The sequence below is a fragment of the Phyllostomus discolor genome, chromosome 7 (assembly GCF_004126475.2).
Source record: "Phyllostomus discolor isolate MPI-MPIP mPhyDis1 chromosome 7, mPhyDis1.pri.v3, whole genome shotgun sequence".
Classification (NCBI taxonomy): Eukaryota; Metazoa; Chordata; class Mammalia; order Chiroptera; family Phyllostomidae; genus Phyllostomus; species Phyllostomus discolor.
The window spans coordinates 34,728,717-34,747,395 of record NC_040909.2 but is presented as its reverse complement, the minus strand read 5'-3'; the positions used below and the strand labels follow the sequence as shown (position 1 = coordinate 34,747,395).

At 32.5% G+C, this 18,679-nt stretch overlaps 1 protein-coding gene across 5 annotated transcripts in view; it reads left to right on the top strand.

The window, feature by feature from the left end:
* The window catches only part of PIK3CB (phosphatidylinositol-4,5-bisphosphate 3-kinase catalytic subunit beta), a 189,066-nt gene that overhangs the window by 110,578 nt on the left and 59,809 nt on the right, over positions 1 to 18,679 (top strand). For all 5 annotated transcript variants that reach the window (XM_028517978.2, XM_028517981.2, XM_028517979.2 and 2 more), the window contains 6 exons: positions 2,470 to 2,693; positions 8,838 to 9,017; positions 10,841 to 11,011; positions 11,791 to 11,868; positions 16,396 to 16,647; positions 17,166 to 17,262. In XM_028517978.2, the coding sequence (XP_028373779.1) occupies positions 2,470 to 2,693; positions 8,838 to 9,017; positions 10,841 to 11,011; positions 11,791 to 11,868; positions 16,396 to 16,647; positions 17,166 to 17,262 (1,002 nt within the window). The remainder of the gene's footprint in view (positions 1 to 2,469; positions 2,694 to 8,837; positions 9,018 to 10,840; positions 11,012 to 11,790; positions 11,869 to 16,395; positions 16,648 to 17,165; positions 17,263 to 18,679) is intronic.

Genomic DNA, 18,679 nt, shown 5'->3' with positions numbered 1-18,679 from the left:
GTTATTGAAGGGATTTAAAGAGGGAGCAACATGATCAGATTTGCATTTTAATAATTAGTTAATTTTACAATTATAGTTGGCATATATTAGTTTCAGGTATACAACATAGTGATTAGATATTTATATATCTTTCACAGTGCTAACACTGATTAGTCTAGTACTTGTCTGACACCATAGTTATTACATTATTATTGATTGTATTCCATATGCTGTACTATACATAGTAGTTTCCCTGAGACTATTTTTATAACTGGTGATTTATTAAAAGAAAAAATTTTTTAAATTTAGTTTTAGAGAGAGAGGAAGAGAAATATCAACACATGAGAGAAACATCAATCAGCTGCATCTTGCATGCCCCCAGTGGGGGACCCACCCCACAACTCAGGCATGTGCCCTGACTGGGAATCAAATTTGCATCCTTTTGGTCTGTGGGACGACACACAACCCACTAAGCCACACCAGTCAGGGCAGCAGTTTATATTTTGTAATCTCTATAACCATCTCTACCACCTCCATCTAGTGACAGTCTGTTTGTTCTCTGTGTTTGTGAGTTAGTTTCTATTTTGTTTATATTGTTTTATAGATTCCATATATAAGTGAAATCATGTGGTATTTGTCTTTCTCTGTCTGACTTATTTCCCTTAGTATAATACACTCGAGGTTTATCCATGTTGTCACAAATAGTAAGGCTTTATTCCTTTTTATGGCTGAGTAATATTCCACTGTCTACAGATCTTTATTCATTTGTCTCTCTATGGACACTTAGGTCACCTCCATATCTTGGCTATTGTAAATAATACTGCAATGAACATAGGAGTGCACATATCTTTTTTTCTTGTATCTTGTAGCTTCTTCAGTAAATGCGTCCTATTTTTTTAATAGCACACGGCTGGATACTTTCTGGACAGGCCTTGTATATTCAAATTGTATAGATTCAAATGGTATGATATTAATTGGCTTTCTTGAACAAAAACTGACAGCTTGTCTCACTCTGCTCCCCTCCCAATCATTATGAAATGCCATTAGTATTGTTATCTCAAGTATGTTTTCAAAACAAAAATTTCTATGTATTTTAGCTTCTTGTTTTCAAATTTGCACAAAACAAATCTTGGGAGACCCATTTTTTTCTGTTTTTAAAATTTACTGTACTCTGGGGCTATTATCTCTGTTTTAGTCATTTTATTACTTGCACCACTGTGTAATGGCATATGGATATATCTTATTTTTTTAAACCAAGTCATAATGATTAACTTCAGCTTTTTCCATTTTTAATTATTACTAAGAAAAACTATAGTGAACATTTTTATACTGATGGCATTTGTATAATTATTTACATAGATTTGCGGAAATAAACAAAGAATACAAAATGAGAACAAACTATTTACTCAGAGCTTGCTACAAAGTGTTTTTGAAAGTGTTTTTGTGTGTGGTACCGTCTCATTGGCAGGCAGGGTGGTGAATAAGTTTTATACTGATAAAAGGGGAAGGCTTCAGATACCCCTGACTAGAAGTAGTTGGAAGAGATGAGCTTACTAGAAGCTGGGCATATTTATTTTTCTCTGGTTTGTCCCAGGTCACTCAGGTTGAAATTCTTGTTGTTTCAATTTTGAGGTTAAGTTATGTATATGTATTTAATATATTATTAGAAATTTTAGTAATGTGCCCATTTTTCTCTACATCGTTCCAGCACAGGATATTGCCAAACTGTAAAGTCTTTGCCTATCTGTTAGTTAAACATTAAGGCATGAATAAAAATGTATGCATGTTTACTTTTTTATATTTCTAGAATTATTTATTAGAATAATCATAAGTTTATGACAAAGTTATCATATAGTTGTCTTCATGGCTCAAGTGGTTCTTACTTATGTACCACAAAGAATGATTTTATGTGTATGAAATTTTGAATAATTGCTATATTGTATTCATTGAGAAAAAATCACAGTGAGCTGAAAGTTTAAACTATAAGTAAGTTATAACAAATTTTAGGCTCATACTAATTTGAATATAAAGTATTCTCCTAATACAATATTTGAAGAGTTTTCAGATTCTTGGTCTTTTTCAGATATTATAAATGTGACTTACTTAGTTAATAAAGAAAAACTGTGGATCTCTTATATATGCTTTTTAAATGTGTACTGTGTATTTCAGTCATTATCTTTATAAAACAATCTTCATTGACAAACTGTGGTGATTGCTGGGGGGAGAGTGGTATAAGGGGACTAAGTGGTAATGGGAAAAATATAATAAAGATAAAAGAAAAAACTGGTAATTATATCTTTATAAAACTAGTAACTGACTATATTTCTTTACAAAGTTTCAAGTTCATATCCTTTAGAATATTTAATTTTATAGTTGTCTTCTCTACATTACTTTTATTATTTTATCTAGCTATAAGTTTTTGTTGAATATATTTTATACTTTCTATAATTATTAACTTCTCAGAATGACATCTTTAAAAAATGTGTTTAGGTCTGCATGAATTTGATGCCTTGAAGGATCCTGAAGTGAATGAATTCCGAATAAAAATGCGCAAATTCAGTGAGGAAAAGATTCAGTCGCTTGTGGGATTGTCTTGGATAGAGTGGCTAAAGCAAACATATCCACCAGAGCATGAACCATCCAACCTTGAAAACTTAGAAGATAAACTCTATGGAGGAAAGCTCATTGTGGCTGTTCATTTTGAAAATTGCCAGGTAATGTAATATTACTTTAATAAATATTTTGTAATAGCCCTGGCTGGTGTGGCTCAATTGGTTGGAGCATGCATTGTCCTATAGACCAAGAGGTCACGGGTTTGATTCCCATTCAGGGCAAATATCCTGATTGCAGGTTCAGTACCCAATTGGGGCTCATATGAGAAGGCAGCCAGTCGATGTGTCTCTCTGTCTTTCTCTCTTTCTCCCTCTCTCCCTCCTCTCCACTCCCCGTTGCTCTGTCTCTAAAGGCTATGAAAAACTGTCCTTGGGGGAGGAAAAATAAATAAAGTAAATATTTTGTAATTTGTGACTTTTGCCTGAATGCAGCTCTAGTCTCAGAGGAGGCTCTTCCTCACCTGGGAAACACGATTACAAAGAACATTAAATTTAAGATGGAAATATATTTAGGATTATAGTAATAATCTAAATGTGATACATCCTTTGCTCATATATTATTTTTTTGATGCAGTGGTGTGTTAATCTAGATTAGGTCATCAAACTACTGTTTTTTAATGGTTTTTATATTTTTAATGGGCTGTGAAAAAGCAAAGAATTTGAAAGGGATGTTAAAAAAAAAAGAAAGAACATGTGACAAACATACATGTCATCAAAGCTTGGTCCTTGACAGAAAATGTTTGCTAACTCCTATCTAGATGGGAGTTATCCTGTTTGGTTATTTATGCTGGCCTCATAGCTGGGCAATGTTAGAGCCAGGATTTTATCCTGGTGTTTCTGGTTTTATCCAGTCCTGCCTCCTTTCAAACAACATGTTACTAAGTATTTATTGGTACAAACATGGGAAAAGGATCCTGCCTTCTGGTGTTTTACAAAGGAAGTTTGTTTAAGGAACAAAAACCATTTTGTGACTCTATACTGAGCTATGTTGAGATTAAAGTTCAATTTGAGCCAAGATTTGGATATCATGAAGTGCCAAGATCAAATTTAAACTGTTGGTGGAATTCTGCCGTGTTGGAAGATCTGGAATAGGGACTTTCCTGTTAAAAGATGATTAGAACCTGGTTGGCGTAGTTCAGTGGATTGAGTGCGGGCTGCGAACCAAAGCATCACAGGGTCGATTCCCAGTTAAGGCACATGCCTGGGTTGCAGGCCATGGCCCCCAGCAACCTCACATTGATGTTTCTCTCTCTCTTTCTCCCTCCATTCCCTCTCTAAAAATAAATAAATAAAATATTTTTAAAAAAAGATGATTAGAATTTAATTTGAAAACACTATAACTTAAAAAGAGTATGGTTTTCTAGATCAGTCTAAATTTCATTACATGTGAGTCAAGTCTCTCCTGGACACCAATTCTAATGTAATCGTCATTGTAACAAAGTGTATGTGAAAAGAAGCATTTTGAAGTTAGGAGAGAAATGGAGATATTGGGATATTTTACTGGATTCCTGACAGTCACAGAATTTAACACTGATAGGAGTTTAGAGATCATCCAGTCAGACTCTTTGTATAAAGTAATTATTTTCACTATCCCTTCTAATGTGTGTCTCTAACCAAACACATCCAGTGGTGGGGGAGCCCTCTGCCTCCTGAAGCAGCACATTGTCACTGTGGACAAGAATAAATTTTATTTTTGAAATAAAAATCTTTTAAAAAATATTTTATTGTTTTATTTTTAGAGAGATGGGGAAGGGAGGGAGGAAGAAAGGGAGTGAAACATCAATGTATGGTTGCCTCTAGCACACCTTATACTGGGGATATGGCCTGCAACCCAGGCATGTACCCTGACTGGGAACCAGAACAGGCAATGTTTTGGCTCACAGGCCTGTGCTCAGTCCACTGAGCTACACCATACACCAGCCAGAGAAATAAAAATCTTTTAAAAATTCAAACTAGCAGCCCTGGCTGGCGTAGCTCAGTGGATTGAGCTTGGGCTACAAACCAAAGCATCGCAGGTTCAAGTCCCAGTCAGGGCACATGCCTGGGTTGCAGGCCACGGCCCCCAGCAACCTCACATTGATGTTTCTCTCTCTCTCTCTTTCTCCTTCCCTTCCCTCTCTAAAAATAAATAAGTAAAATGTTAAAAAAAATTCAAACTAGCCTTTGTGACTTCTGCCTATCTGGTTAGACTTTTGTTTTGCATAAGTATCCATTAAATCTTCCATTCATTCTATATACCAAATATTCAGATAGTAGAAATATAGCTATCATATCTCTCCCTAGTCTCCTTTTCGTTTGGCTAAATATTTCCTCACAGATTAAAACAAAAGCTCCCAGGCTTTTGAATTATATAAACCAGTAAAATTATTAAGTTATTAAAGAATTTTGAGAAGTCACATAGAGTTTAAAGCTTTTTATTTTAAGCAAGTGAGACCAGCCAAATTTGGATTAAAAAGTGCAAAATCATAATGTATTACCAACAGTATTTCACAAATGAGTAAACATTTACCACTAAAAATATAGAAATGATAATCTCAGACTAAAGGACAGCAGGCAGCTATCATATATGCATTTTCTTTTGCCCCTCCCATTTCTATAAAATTCTCATTTGGCCCTTTTACTATCATTGCTGATGACTGACTTTGGAAAGTGTCATGTGGAAACACTAAACTAAAAATGCAATGAAATGTAACAAGGTATTCATTTAGGTTAAAAAACTATTTTCCAGAATTGGTAGGGGGAGAGCTAGACAGCAGTTTCTGTGAAAAACATGCAGAGCTTTCCTTGACCACATAGTCAGTGTCAGCGAGCTGTAGAATGTGGTTCTTAGGAAGCAAGATATAAATACAATTATGAAAGTATTATGTCTCAGTTTTACAGAATAATAGTCCCAGGTGCCAGATCACAGATGCATTGTTTTTAATTTCAAGAATCATAATTTTTAAAGAATACTCATAAACTTGAGCAGTACTTTTATACTTGTTTTTTTTAACCTCAGCTAACATGTACTATATAAAATAATTCTATCAATAAAGGGAGGGCACATGTAATCTGAAGTAGCTCCTGTGTGTTGGGGCATGGAGGAGGATGGGTAAATGTGGTAAAGCAAATGAAGAGTATGCTTTTTGGGAATTCCGGAAAACATATCAGAAGCATAGGCAGAAATGTGCAAAACAGTGAAGCATGTAAAGTAAACTATCAAGAATAAGTATTTTCCACCAGATTAGTCATCATCTGAATAACCACAGCTCTTGTGACATAGACAGTTACTAGTGAATTGCATTCCTCGTTCCTGAGCAGAAGTATCTGTTCCCACCCATATGCCTAGTATCTTTGTTGGATAGTCTCTCATCTACAGTTATTTATAAGCATGGAGCAATACATAGTACATGATTTTTAACTGGTGTGCTGCAATATTTTTAAAAACATGCAGTACCTGACTATTTTAGTCAGGAGCACTGACCTCTTTTCCTTTAGATTTTCAAATAAAAAATGGACAACAGTTAACACAATAGCCATCCAGTGTGAATGAATCAAAATTATACCTATTTTTTTTGTCAGACTGGCAAAAAATATATTTTGTGTACACTGCAGAATTTTAGTAATTAGTTTATATGTGTCATGAGATGAAAAAGGTTGATAATTGCTGACATAGCCAATTGATTGCTGAAGAACATCACAAGTCTTAATAATAAGATGTAATATTTTGTGAAGTATATGTAAATGATGTTGGAAAACTGCTTAAAATAAAGGAAAAACCAGTCGAGTTCTGACCAAGGCAGTCCAGTTAACAGTTTATGTGAAGAAAATTAACAAGGATGATGATGACATACCAGTAAATCTTTAGAAAACATGAATTTAATCACCAGGGGATTAAGATAGGCCCCTGGAGGAAAGATTGGAGCCCTTGTGTACTATACCATTCCATTATATAAATTCCATTGTCTTGATTGGTATAAATTCCATTGTCTTGATTGCACCTCCCTCAATGCTGATGAAGATGTATCTCTTTTCACATATTTATGAAACATTTGTATTTCTGTTAGGTTTGTTTTGTCTATTTTTTAATTGATTTGTATATACATACAGAATATCAAGTTCAACATTGGTGTTGCATAGAATAATGCTGGTTTGTGTAATTCTATAGCTTATGTGTGTACCTAGGAACAAAACTGCTGAGTCAGGTGTATGTTTTTTCATAAATATTCCCAAATAGTTCTTCAAATTTACATTCCTACCAGTAGTATTTTAGAGTTTAGTTTTCATATATCTTTGCTAATACTTGGTATTATCAGTCTTTTAAATCTTAAATTTTGCTATTTTCCTTTTTATTGAATGTTAGATCTTCATTTTACTTAAGATGCTTTATTTCTTAGGGTTCTCTTTGATTCTGCTTCATATATACTTGATCTTTATTCATTTTCAAGGTGCTTTTAATTCTTAAAAAACATTAACCACACTTGCTTTATTTTCTGACTATTAATTTTAGTACATGCAGTTTTTCAAGCCCAGTTCTGTTTTCTATGCTTTCTGTAGATTCTTACTATCTGATAATGACACTGTCATTTTGTATTTCTGAAGAGTTTATGTATGAAATAGAGAGAAAGTGGGGATCATAGAATGATTATATTACGGAGCCTGTGCTTAATCATCCAAACCTGTGCTATTGCATACAGTAGCAAATAACCGCATGTGTAATTTAGTAGCCACATATCAAGCCAATTGTGTCCAGTGGTTATTTAATTGGACAGCACAGAATAGAATATTTTTATTGTTAGAGAGTTCTGTTGTGTACCACTGCTTAAGACAGTTATGAGCATTTGTATTATGTTAAAAAAGACTATCATACCTCCTTGCTACTCTTCTTTTAAAGATAGATTACTTTCTGAGCTGGGTGAAGGTTACTTTTGAGGTGGATAGCATAAGAGATCAATCAAATAAGAAGCTACATTGCTCTTTAGGACATATGTAAAGAGTCGTTGAAGTAGAAGAGCATAATAATGAAGGTGAAGAGAAGGTGATCATTGTATGTTTTGGGAAGTGAGATGGGGAAGGAAAGGGAAGTGATAAGACTTCTCAAGTCACTTCACGTATCTTTTAGTTCTTGTGCTTTGATGAATAAGGTACCAGCTCATATAGAAAGTACAGGAGGAAAGGGTAAAAATACCTACTTTTTATTTGTATTTGTAAAATACAAACTTTAGTAGGTTTGAGGTATCTCAAACCTACTGTGAAAATGGAGGTGACATAAATTAATTTGGCGGGGAATATTGCAAAAATCAACTTCAGGTCAGTATAGATAATTTTCTAATGGTTGTCCAGGTTAGCAGTTGGCTGCCTTGGGAAATAGTGAACTTTCTTATATCTTTGATGATCATATGGTGGGGAATTATTTTGCTAGATTATGAGAGGATTAAGATATTATCAAATAATCTTTAATATCTATACTTCTGGGGTTTATGCACATATTTAATAATATTCTGTCACAACTGTATCTTTACTTTTCACTAATTAAAATTTTTTTGTTTGTTTTTATATGTTTATAAAATCAGAATTGGTAATTTATGGTTCAATTGGTATAAAGTAAAGATCTCTTACTAGCAACAACATGTAATTCTTTTTTAATACATACTAAATTTGAAAAAGTACAGGATTTTTTGGTAACTTTAAAAAAAAGATTTTATTTATTTTAAAGGAGGGAAGGGAGAGAGGGAGAGAGGGAGCGAAACATCAATGTGAGAGAGATATGGATCTGTTGCCTCTTAGGCCCCAGCTGGGTACCTGGCCCACACATGACCCAGGCATGTGCCCTGACTGGGATTTGAACCAGTGACCTTTTGGTTCACAGGCTGGCACTCAGTCCACTGAGCCACACCAACTAGCCAGGGCTTTTCTGGTAACTCTTTAAAAGAAGGATATTCACTGGTAGATGTCTGTGATGAACTACCTGATGATAAATTTAGTTAAATATAATAAACTTTAGTTAAATATTTATCTGACCTGTAGAAACTGTGGCACTCTGTATAGTGTAACATGAATTAAAAATTATCATCAATTTTAACATATTTGACATAGACACAGTATATTTAGAAAATAGGAAAATTTCTGACATTACGTGGAAAGTGTGTGCGCATATGTTAAATATTATGAATGACTTTATAATATAGTAATAAGTACAAATGTAAAGAGTGGTTTTGTTTTTAGCAAAAATGTAAAATTGTCTCATTTTTCTACCACTCTCTTTAGGATGTGTTTAGCTTTCAAGTATCTCCTAATATGAATCCTGTCAAAATAAATGAATTGGCAATCCAGAAACGTTTGACTATTCATGGGAAAGAAGATGAAGTTAGCCCCTATGACTATGTGTTGCAAATTAGCGGGAGATTAGAATATGTGTTTGGTGATCACCCACTAATCCAGTTCCAGGTATGTGTATTAATTATGAATTTACCAGAGAAGTATATATGTATATTTAACAATTTGATGATTGAAATTTCTGATTTAAAAATGTGATATGATGAAGATTTTACTTATTTTTAGAGAAAGCAGGAGAGAGAGAAAGAGGGAAACATTGATAGGCGAGAGATACATTGATCAGTTGCCCCTCGCATGGCCCCAATAGTGGACCTGGTCCACAACCCAGGCATGTGCCCTGACTGGGAATCGAACTGGCAACCTTTCGGTTCACAGGCAGCCATTCAATCCACTGAAAATGAGTTTGACACCCCTGAGATACAAAGCGTAATAAGCTGAGTGTCGAGTCAGATAAATAATAACAAGACTTTGGAATACTATGTGATTACTTTTATTTTTGTTTTGTTTTGCTTTGAGAAAGAGGAATAGAGTCATGCCAGATATTAAGTGCTGTTTGAGAATAGGAGCTGTGATTTTTTTATCAGGTAACAGGGAACTTTATACTTTTTTTTTTTTTTTTCAGATTTTTGGTGTGGTTCTCAATTCTTGAACTTTAGTAGGTTGAAAGCCTAACAGCAGTTATAACTTCCGTGTACAGCTTTGGTATTTGTGGCATTCTGATAGTAAGTCCTTGAACTCTAGGAGCATAGAAGTACTGACATTCCCATCATGTTTTGTCATTTTTAAGTAGTCACCTGCCCCTTTAATTTAATACTTTTTCTTAACTCAATAAGAAGAAGTTATTGTTTGTCAGAAATGAGTTTGTTATTATAAAAAAATAAAGTTATGCATATATTTTTGTACAAGGTCATGAGAGAAAATATATAATGTAGGCAAAGGAATATGAAGGAAATGGAATGATACCTCTTTCATATTGAGAAGTTTTAAATGAATCTATTTATCATAATATCATATAATTTTACTTATAGGCCATCCTGGAAAATTTTTTATTAAAAAATATATTTTTAGTAGTTTTAAATTCAATATAATACATTGAATTTCACTTTATATCTGTCTAAGGTAGTGTTTCTTTTGAGTAATACATTAGATTTTATTCAGTTTGTTAGGAATTTTTCTTAATATGAATAACCACCCTTTTTTTATATGCCTTTGGAGAGTCATCTTGGTTTCATACAAACAAACAGAGCATCGTGCTGGGTTGGCCTCTAGGTTTTCTCTGGGAAAACAGTAATGGTGGCCTGGAGCCCTGTGCTGAAATGGTACCAGGTCTACCTCAGAAATCCATGGGGAGGTGTGAGTTGGCCACTTGATGACTTAAGAAATGGCTTTGTGGGTATGATTACATGTTCCTTTTTTCTAACTGAGTGAAAGCTTGCACTGTGACGTCAGTCAATGACATTGAAGTCCCGCCTCTAGAAATGTATGCCTGTTAGCCAAACTGTCAGGCATTGAGTGCAGAAAACAAAAGACAAAACATCTAGACTGAAGCATGTCTTTCTTCAAGGTTTAAAAAATAATCAGAAAAAAAGTCAGGCAGGTGAATTTAAATCCAGGTCTTAAAGATACTAGATGTGTAACTTGACCCTTCTGATTTTTGTTCTTGAATCTGTTAAATGGGGGATAATCGCTCTTACAGAGGTTTTGTGAAGATTAGCTACAACATGTAAGAATTGTCTAGTTCAGTTCTTATGTACTTAGGTTAACAGTAGCTTTTTTTATGTTGAGATTTTAAATTCTCATATTCTTGAGATCAAGTTGTTTAAGATATACTTTTGTAGGGTATTTTGATTCAGTATTGTTCAGCTTAATTTTATTCTCCTATTGACTTAAGTATTTGCTTGAATATCCTTACTTTGTTGTCTTGCCACTGTTAGTATATCCGGAACTGTGTAATGAACAGGACCTTGCCCCATTTTATGCTTGTGGAATGCTGCAAGATCAAAAAGATGTATGAACAGGAAATGATTGCCATAGAGGCTGCCATAAATCGAAATTCGTCTAACTTTCCTCTTCCTTTACCACCAAAGAAAACACGAATTATTTCTGTAAGTTTCATATGTTAACTTTTGGGAACCCAAAAGGCATGTGATTTTGTTAAGTTATATGCTTAAGTCTCACACATTTGTATTTGCTCACTTCTCCTTCTGGGAAAACCAATGCATATTTGCCAAATATCCATCACCATTTATAATTATTGTCTAATTACTATTGTTTTTCTTTACTCAAGCTATATATAAATGTAACTGTGCCATTTATATTTCTGTTGTTCTCTTGGTGCCATAGAAAAATACCGTTAAATTACATATTTTTTGAAATTAGAGCTAAATATAAGACTTCAGTGAGTAATTTGAGACACTGTGATAAGAAAAATTAGATGTGCAGAAATAGTTGATTTACTAGTATATTTCATTTTTTATCAGCTTAGCTGTGATCAAGTTGTGGTATTAATTTGCCTGTCTTATTGAGTACTTTTATACTTTAAAGGTATCAAAGGCACAGTTTTTTTCAGAATCTGATACATTTGTAAAGGCAAATTTTAAGTTTGTGTTCATGGGAACAGTTAACATATTTTAAATAGTTATCCAGTCTTAACAAATTGTATGTTTAAATACTCCTTGATAGTTAAGATGTTACCTATAATGCTGCCTGTGTTTTACCTAGTGGTTATGATACTTAATTTAATATATGTGACTTTCAGTTGTTAGTTCAAAAGCCTATTTTCATTATTTTATGAGTGGACATGAGAACTAATGAGATGATTTGTTAGCATAAGATATTCATGTCTTTCATTAAAATACTCTGTATTTATTTCATTTTTTTACAGCATGTTTGGGAAAATAACAGCCCTTTCCAAATTGTCTTGGTAAAGGGAAGTAAACTTAACACAGAAGAAACTGTAAAAGTAAGTATTTGCTAAGGTTTGAATTTGTCATCTGCTCCATTATTTTAATAACTCACTGATATGCTCAATGAATGTTACATTGCAAATTAAATTTTACCAATAATGGTCAATTATACAAGATAGAATATAGTAATTTATTAAGAGACAGTTAAGAATTTTTGTTTTAAAGTCTTTAAATAGTTGGAGATATAATGGATAGATTGACATTTTCTAGATATATGAGGGGGAGTCCCCTTTCCGCCCCCCGGCCCCCAGCCCCAAAATGGAATTATCTTCTGGAGGGAATTATCTTCTTCTAATACAGGCTTCCTCTGCTAGGCGAGTGTTCTAAGAACCCATCTGTATCAGTGTACCAGCTGATGTTGTGAGAGGCTTCATTTGACTTCAGTGAAATTTTTTTGAAGACACTTTCAAAGTGTAGCCCATTTCATGATTGGTGATTTTTGAGCATATCTTCCCACACTGTGCTTTGAATGTTGAGAAGTCAAAAACTGTTTTTGAGCAGTGGACAAAATGTCTCAGTAGGTGTATTGCATGAAATGGAGAGTACTTTGAAGGTCACTGAAGTTTAAACATGTAAGAATAAATACGCAACTTTTTATAATAAATTCTGTGTTTTGGGGGTCCCCCTACTATATTTATATAAAAGAAATTGCTTTAGCAATTTCCATTTGCTTTAGCAAATGGAATTTAAGTTGAAGCTGTAGGTCACATGTTTGTATGCAAACTTCCTTTTCTTTTTCAGCCTTGCTTAGAGCTTCACCCAACTCTTGTTTTTTTCTTTTAAACTTGCTGAACACAGAAAATATAATATTTCCACCATTTCTTGGAGGAAAATAGATGACTGCATTATAGACCACAAGTTGTTAACACATGGGATTTATTGCACAACTCCATACAATTAAACAAAGACTTAAGGCATTTTTTCTCAAAGTATAAAGCATGCATTTACCCCTATTTTCCTTGGCAGGAAATTAAGTGAATAGTTTTGTGATCTGAGAGATTCATTTAGTTTGAGATATTTGCTAACATGACAATATATTCAGGAGCACCTTGCCAAAAATTACCAATAGCTTGCTTTTGTAAATGGACATTAAAGATTCTCTGGGTAGCTGTCATTAAAATATGGGCTTTTTTGCTCTTATATTCTTAGCTAGATTTGAACTTTTAATGAGTGTGCTTATGCCAATTAGCTATTGTTTTCTATTTTAGTGGTAATTTAATTTTTTCCTTTAATTTAAATTTATTTTATTAATTTTTTTTCAATTACAAAACTATAACATTGTTGCAACAGGTGAAAAAAAAAGTCCAAATAAGATTTTTTAAAAAGTTACTGGTCTTGTCTACCTATCTCTTTATTATCATATGGGATTTAAGGTTAACCAGTGTTGTGAATGACCCGCATATTTATGTGAATATATAAACATATGGCTTCAGTATTGAATGGGTTTTGGTTGTGTTTATTTTATTGATTGGTTGTTTTATGAAAAAAGATGATATTATATACATTATTCTTCAACTTGATTTATTTACTTTATAATACATCTTGGATAGTCACACATAGTCTCTAGAGTTCCTTGGGTATTCCTAAAGGTAGAAATCACATAGAGGCAAATCTGTCCTAAAGTCATGTGAAGTATTACATATACACATTTTTTTCTATGATTTGTATGTGTAGATATGTAATTTATATTGTAAAAATGGGATTTCCTACTTGTTCTTCCCATTTGTATTTACTGTATTTGTCTTCTGTAGGCAATTTATATTATTAATTCTTTTGTAGTTATAAAGGTCAATCAAATTAACAGATTTTCTAGTCTTTTATTATTATTTAATTTCTCCCTGAAGAAGACCAAAGAAGCCTTCACTACCTGCTTTATTTTTTTTGAGTATTATGTTTTATTTCTTTGTCAGAAACATTTTATTCCATAGGTTTTTCCAAGTTCCATCAGATATTTGAAGCTGGACTGATTGATTCTATTGTTTGTGGTCATGTTTTTAGGAATAATGAATGAATTATTTTCTTTTTTAAGATTTTATTTTTAGGGGGGGGAAGGGAAGGAGAAAAAGAGGAAGAGATACATTGATTGGTTGTCTCTCGCACACCCCAATTGGAGACTGGCTCGCAACCCAAGTGTGTGCCCTGTGTCAATATGCTTTCTCTTATTCTGTCTTGGCTGTTAAAAATACTGAAATTGTTAGTATCTCATAGTCTAGATACTTTGAGTATAGCATGAAGGTAGATACAGAGATTTCCTAAAAGTGCTGTTACATAAATCTTTCTTTTAAGTTATTCTTATCATGTTTTTTACAAACTAAAAATGAAAGTCCCCAGACTTTTAGTTTAATTTCAGGGAACACAGGGAAATATCATTTAAAGCAGTTTAGAGATGTGGACATAAACAAAGGTTGCTTAAGGCTAAGGCTACTCAATCTTGAAACTGATTAACAGCGGGGAGAAAAACTTAAAATGGTTGTTTTTAAAAGTTATACCAAAAGTATTTTCATTTTTATCCATACTTTTATTAAATTGAATGAGTTTTGAGTTGATTGTGGAATTTGGTGTTATGTCTGTGTATAGGATCTTGAATTTAGATCACCGAGCTATTTTATGTGGTACTCTCTAGAATATTAATGTTTAAATATTTAAAATAATATTATAAAATAAAATCCAAGGTTACCAACATTCTTGCTAACCTACTTACTATAAACTACTTTTACTTATATTCTTTCCTTCACGAGGTGAAGATGTGAATGTGCTTTTAATGAGTATATATAGTATTTTGTTATTTCATTTTTTAAGGTTACATTGCAGATCATTTTCCTCTTGTATGCAAGGCATCATGATGTATTGAAAAGTAAGAGACATAGAGTGCCTTAGTAGATGCTGGTGCCATTCTCATTATGGCAAAGAAAATAGGTGGTTATGGTTAGATTCTGGAGGAAAATTTTTGTTGAGTTTGATATGGAAAAGACTTGGGTGCATTTGTAACCTGCTAGGGGCTGGGAAAGTAGATTTTTTTCCCTGATACAGAGGAGCAAAGGAGTAAGGTCTAAGTACTTTGGAAATTGGAGCATGGTGGAATAGTCCCTTTCCTATGAAGTTGAAGAGAATCAGGTGTGTGTTTAGATAAAAATTCCTGGTAGCTTGAGAGTTTACTGCAATCTTTTAGTAATCCTCTGTAACCCTTATTACTTTAATCATTACTGTGCTATAGACAATAGTTTGTATTTGAAGTAAGTAATTTTCTTCTATAAGTTAAATTTTACGGAAGATTTTGAAAATTCGTAAAGTTGGGAGAATAGTATAATCAACTTCCATGAACCAGTTTCAGTAGTTATTTTGATAAATTTTTAACAATTTTTCTTTTTAATTTGCTTTTTATTTTTAAAAATATTTAACCATTTAATCCATTTGTGTTTATTTTGCAGAGATTAGATTAATGAATAACAGTTATTAAAATAAGCCATTCTTTCCCCGTTACCTTATGAAGTATGTAGTCTATTAATCTATAGTTTTATTTATGCTAATATAACATTGTTTTAATTATTTTAATAGGTTTTAAACTAATAATTATAATATATTATAAATATAATTTAAAAATTGATGCTATTGTCAATATTCAAAATTTTGAATCACTATTTAAAATGTTTTAATATCTATAAAGTAGATATTATTGAGTGTTTTCTCAAAATTAGGATAGTAACTCTTTTAACAAGTTAAACTTTTTATTGATAAGCTTTTGTTTAAATTTAAGAAAGACAAACCTAAAGAATTCCACATAGGTATCATTTATTCAGTAAATATTTGAGTACCATTGTGTGCTAATATCACATCTGAATAATTGATACAAAACATTAGACTTTAATGTTTAATGTATTTCATTGAGTCGGTGTCTGCTTTTAGTTCTACCACTCACACACCTTTAAATTGGAGATAATTAGATTACATCTTTAAAAACCACTATATAAATGAATGAATAATATTTGGGGGACATTTTACGAATCCCTGGCATCATTCTGGACTTGAGTCTTTGGAAAAAAAAAAAACCAAAAAGATAGTGATATTTAGAATAATCGTAAGTATGAATAGAATATCTTTAGTTGTTTACTTTTAATGACCTATTCATAAATTATTTAGAAGTAGAAAGAGACTTTGGAGACATTCTATCCATCCCTACCTTCTCAAGTATACAGAAGAGTAAGACAAGGCCCCAAGTAAATGAAGTCAGTGAAAGTAAGCATATGATAATAGTTTTTATAGTTGTCATCTTGGCTTATTCAGACCTATTTATACCATTGAGGCCCCTGGCATTTTTTATCTGGTCTGCTGAGTAAGTGAAAAATAGGTTAAACAGATTAGTTAATAAAATACTGATTAATTAGAGTCTCATTCTCTGTGGCCAGACAGTCTTTTTGGAGTTGATGTGCTGCTTCTCCCAGTATATATTTATTCTCCAAAATTAGAGGTGTGTCATTGGTTCGATACTCATGATTCTGTATTTATTTTTGTCTCCTTCATTACAGGTTCATGTCAGGGCTGGCCTTTTTCATGGTACTGAACTTCTGTGTAAAACCATTGTAAGCTCAGAGATATCAGGGAAAAATGATCATATTTGGAATGAACCACTGGAATTTGATATTAATACTTGTGACCTGCCACGAATGGCAAGATTATGTTTTGCTGTTTATGCAGTTTTGGATAAAGTGAAAACGAAGAAATCAACTAAAACGATTAATGCCTCTAAATATCAGACCATCAGGAAATCTGGGAAAGTGGTAATTATCTAATAACTTCTGAAAAATTAAAAATGGAATAACTTAATGAAATAATATTGTAATGGAATAATTTTAAGACCTTTTGACATAATGGAGTAATCTAAATGAAATTACATCATATAACTTTGGTACCTAAGAGCTGATTTACAAAGGGAATAAATCTCCCTTTTTATATTCTGCTCATTCATTTCTCTTTTAACAAATTTATTTTAGTAAATGTCATACTATAAGTGCTTTATTATAAATGTTATACTTTTTAGGAGGTACAGGTGAAAAAGAGTGAAGGAATTTTAAAAATTATTGGTCCACAGTCTCTTAACTGAAATTTCAGCTGCCACATATGTTTGAGAATTCAGAATTTTATGCATTTTTAAAACATCATAGATCATACTTCACTTAGCACACTTTGTGGGGTCTGGGACTCATCTGTAATCAAATATCTAAGTATCTAGAATTATATGAACATTCACATTAAATTCATTCTTAGCATATTTATGCAATGGTATCTTTTTCAACAGCATTATCCTGTAGCATGGGTAAATACGATGGTTTTTGACTTTAAAGGACAGTTGAGGTCTGGCGACATAATATTGCACAGCTGGTCTTCATTTCCTGGTAAGATTTACTTTCTAATTCTTAGTGTTAAAGAGTAACTTTTGGCACAGTGGATGTGCTAATGTTTCCTTTCAATTTAGTAAAGAAACTATCATTTTATATCTTTATGTTTATTTTAAAACAAATTTCCATAGATTATTTTAATATTTTTCAGTAATTTGTACCTATATATATTATTATTTTAATGTGTTCTTGCTGTAAACATTTTATATTTATAGGTTTTTGAGAATTTCTCATAGGGGATAATGTCTTTTATAACATTGTCTTTATTATTCATAGTTGTACTAAATTTCTATACTGGTAGAAGGAAAATTCACTAATGTGGGAAGACTAAGAAAAAGGTTTAGCCTGAAATACGAGCTAAGAAGAACACCTTTTACATGCCTGTATTTTTCAAATACTTCTTAACGTATCCTTATAAGATCGATGGTTTTATCTCCACTTTACAGATAAGGAAAGTAAACTTCTGTCAGTCTTACATAATTTGTTTATATCTAGGATTTGTACAAAAGACTGCTTGGCTCTTCCCATTACTCTGTACTCTTTCCCAGGTGTGGAATTTTTTAGTGTAGAACTTGTATTATACTAGTGAGTATTTTTCTGTCTTTATAGATATTTAGTGAAATTTTGAACTAACTTGCATTTTTTAATTATTTTGTGGGTGACAGACTTATGAAAATGTTCATGTATTGATACTTACTATGTGAGAAATTGTTTTTGGTTATACACATAGTTGTTTTTTACATAAATTACAATTATTTATGAACATGTTTGTACAATTTATGTGTATGCATGTTGCTACTTTTTTCTTGAATATACCTCCAATAATTTCCACTAATCACATTACTCTCCAAATATAGGGGAGCAGTGATGTACACATATCTTAAGAAGAACTAGAGTTTCACATTTAGAATAAAAATTAAGCATTTCAGCAATATGCTTTTTTATAAATCTTAATTTAGACTCACACATGTTCTCTAGAATCATCAAGCAACTCGAGTGGTATTTGTAGAAAAATTTTTGGTGGTATTAACTTGGCATACCATGAACTTAGCTTTATCTCTAACAAAATGTAAGATGAAAAATAATAAATGAACACATTTGCACTGCATGTATCAGCTGTAGAATTGTCATGTTTATCCCCCGTAGGAGCAAGCCAGAAATGAGCTACAAGTCATCTATTATCTAGAATTCCTAGGTCATCAATAATCACATTTATTGGTTGCTTTTGTGTCTTTCTAGAATTTTTTATGTATATACTAGGAAATATAAAAGTATATTTCTATTTTTCTCTCTATTCTTCCATAAAATAGCGTATTCTGTGCAGTGTTCTGCTCTTTACCCTTTTAACCTTTTCTCTCTACACATAGTGCTGCTGCTGCTTCTTAAAGCAGAGTTACTTTTGATAGTTTTAATA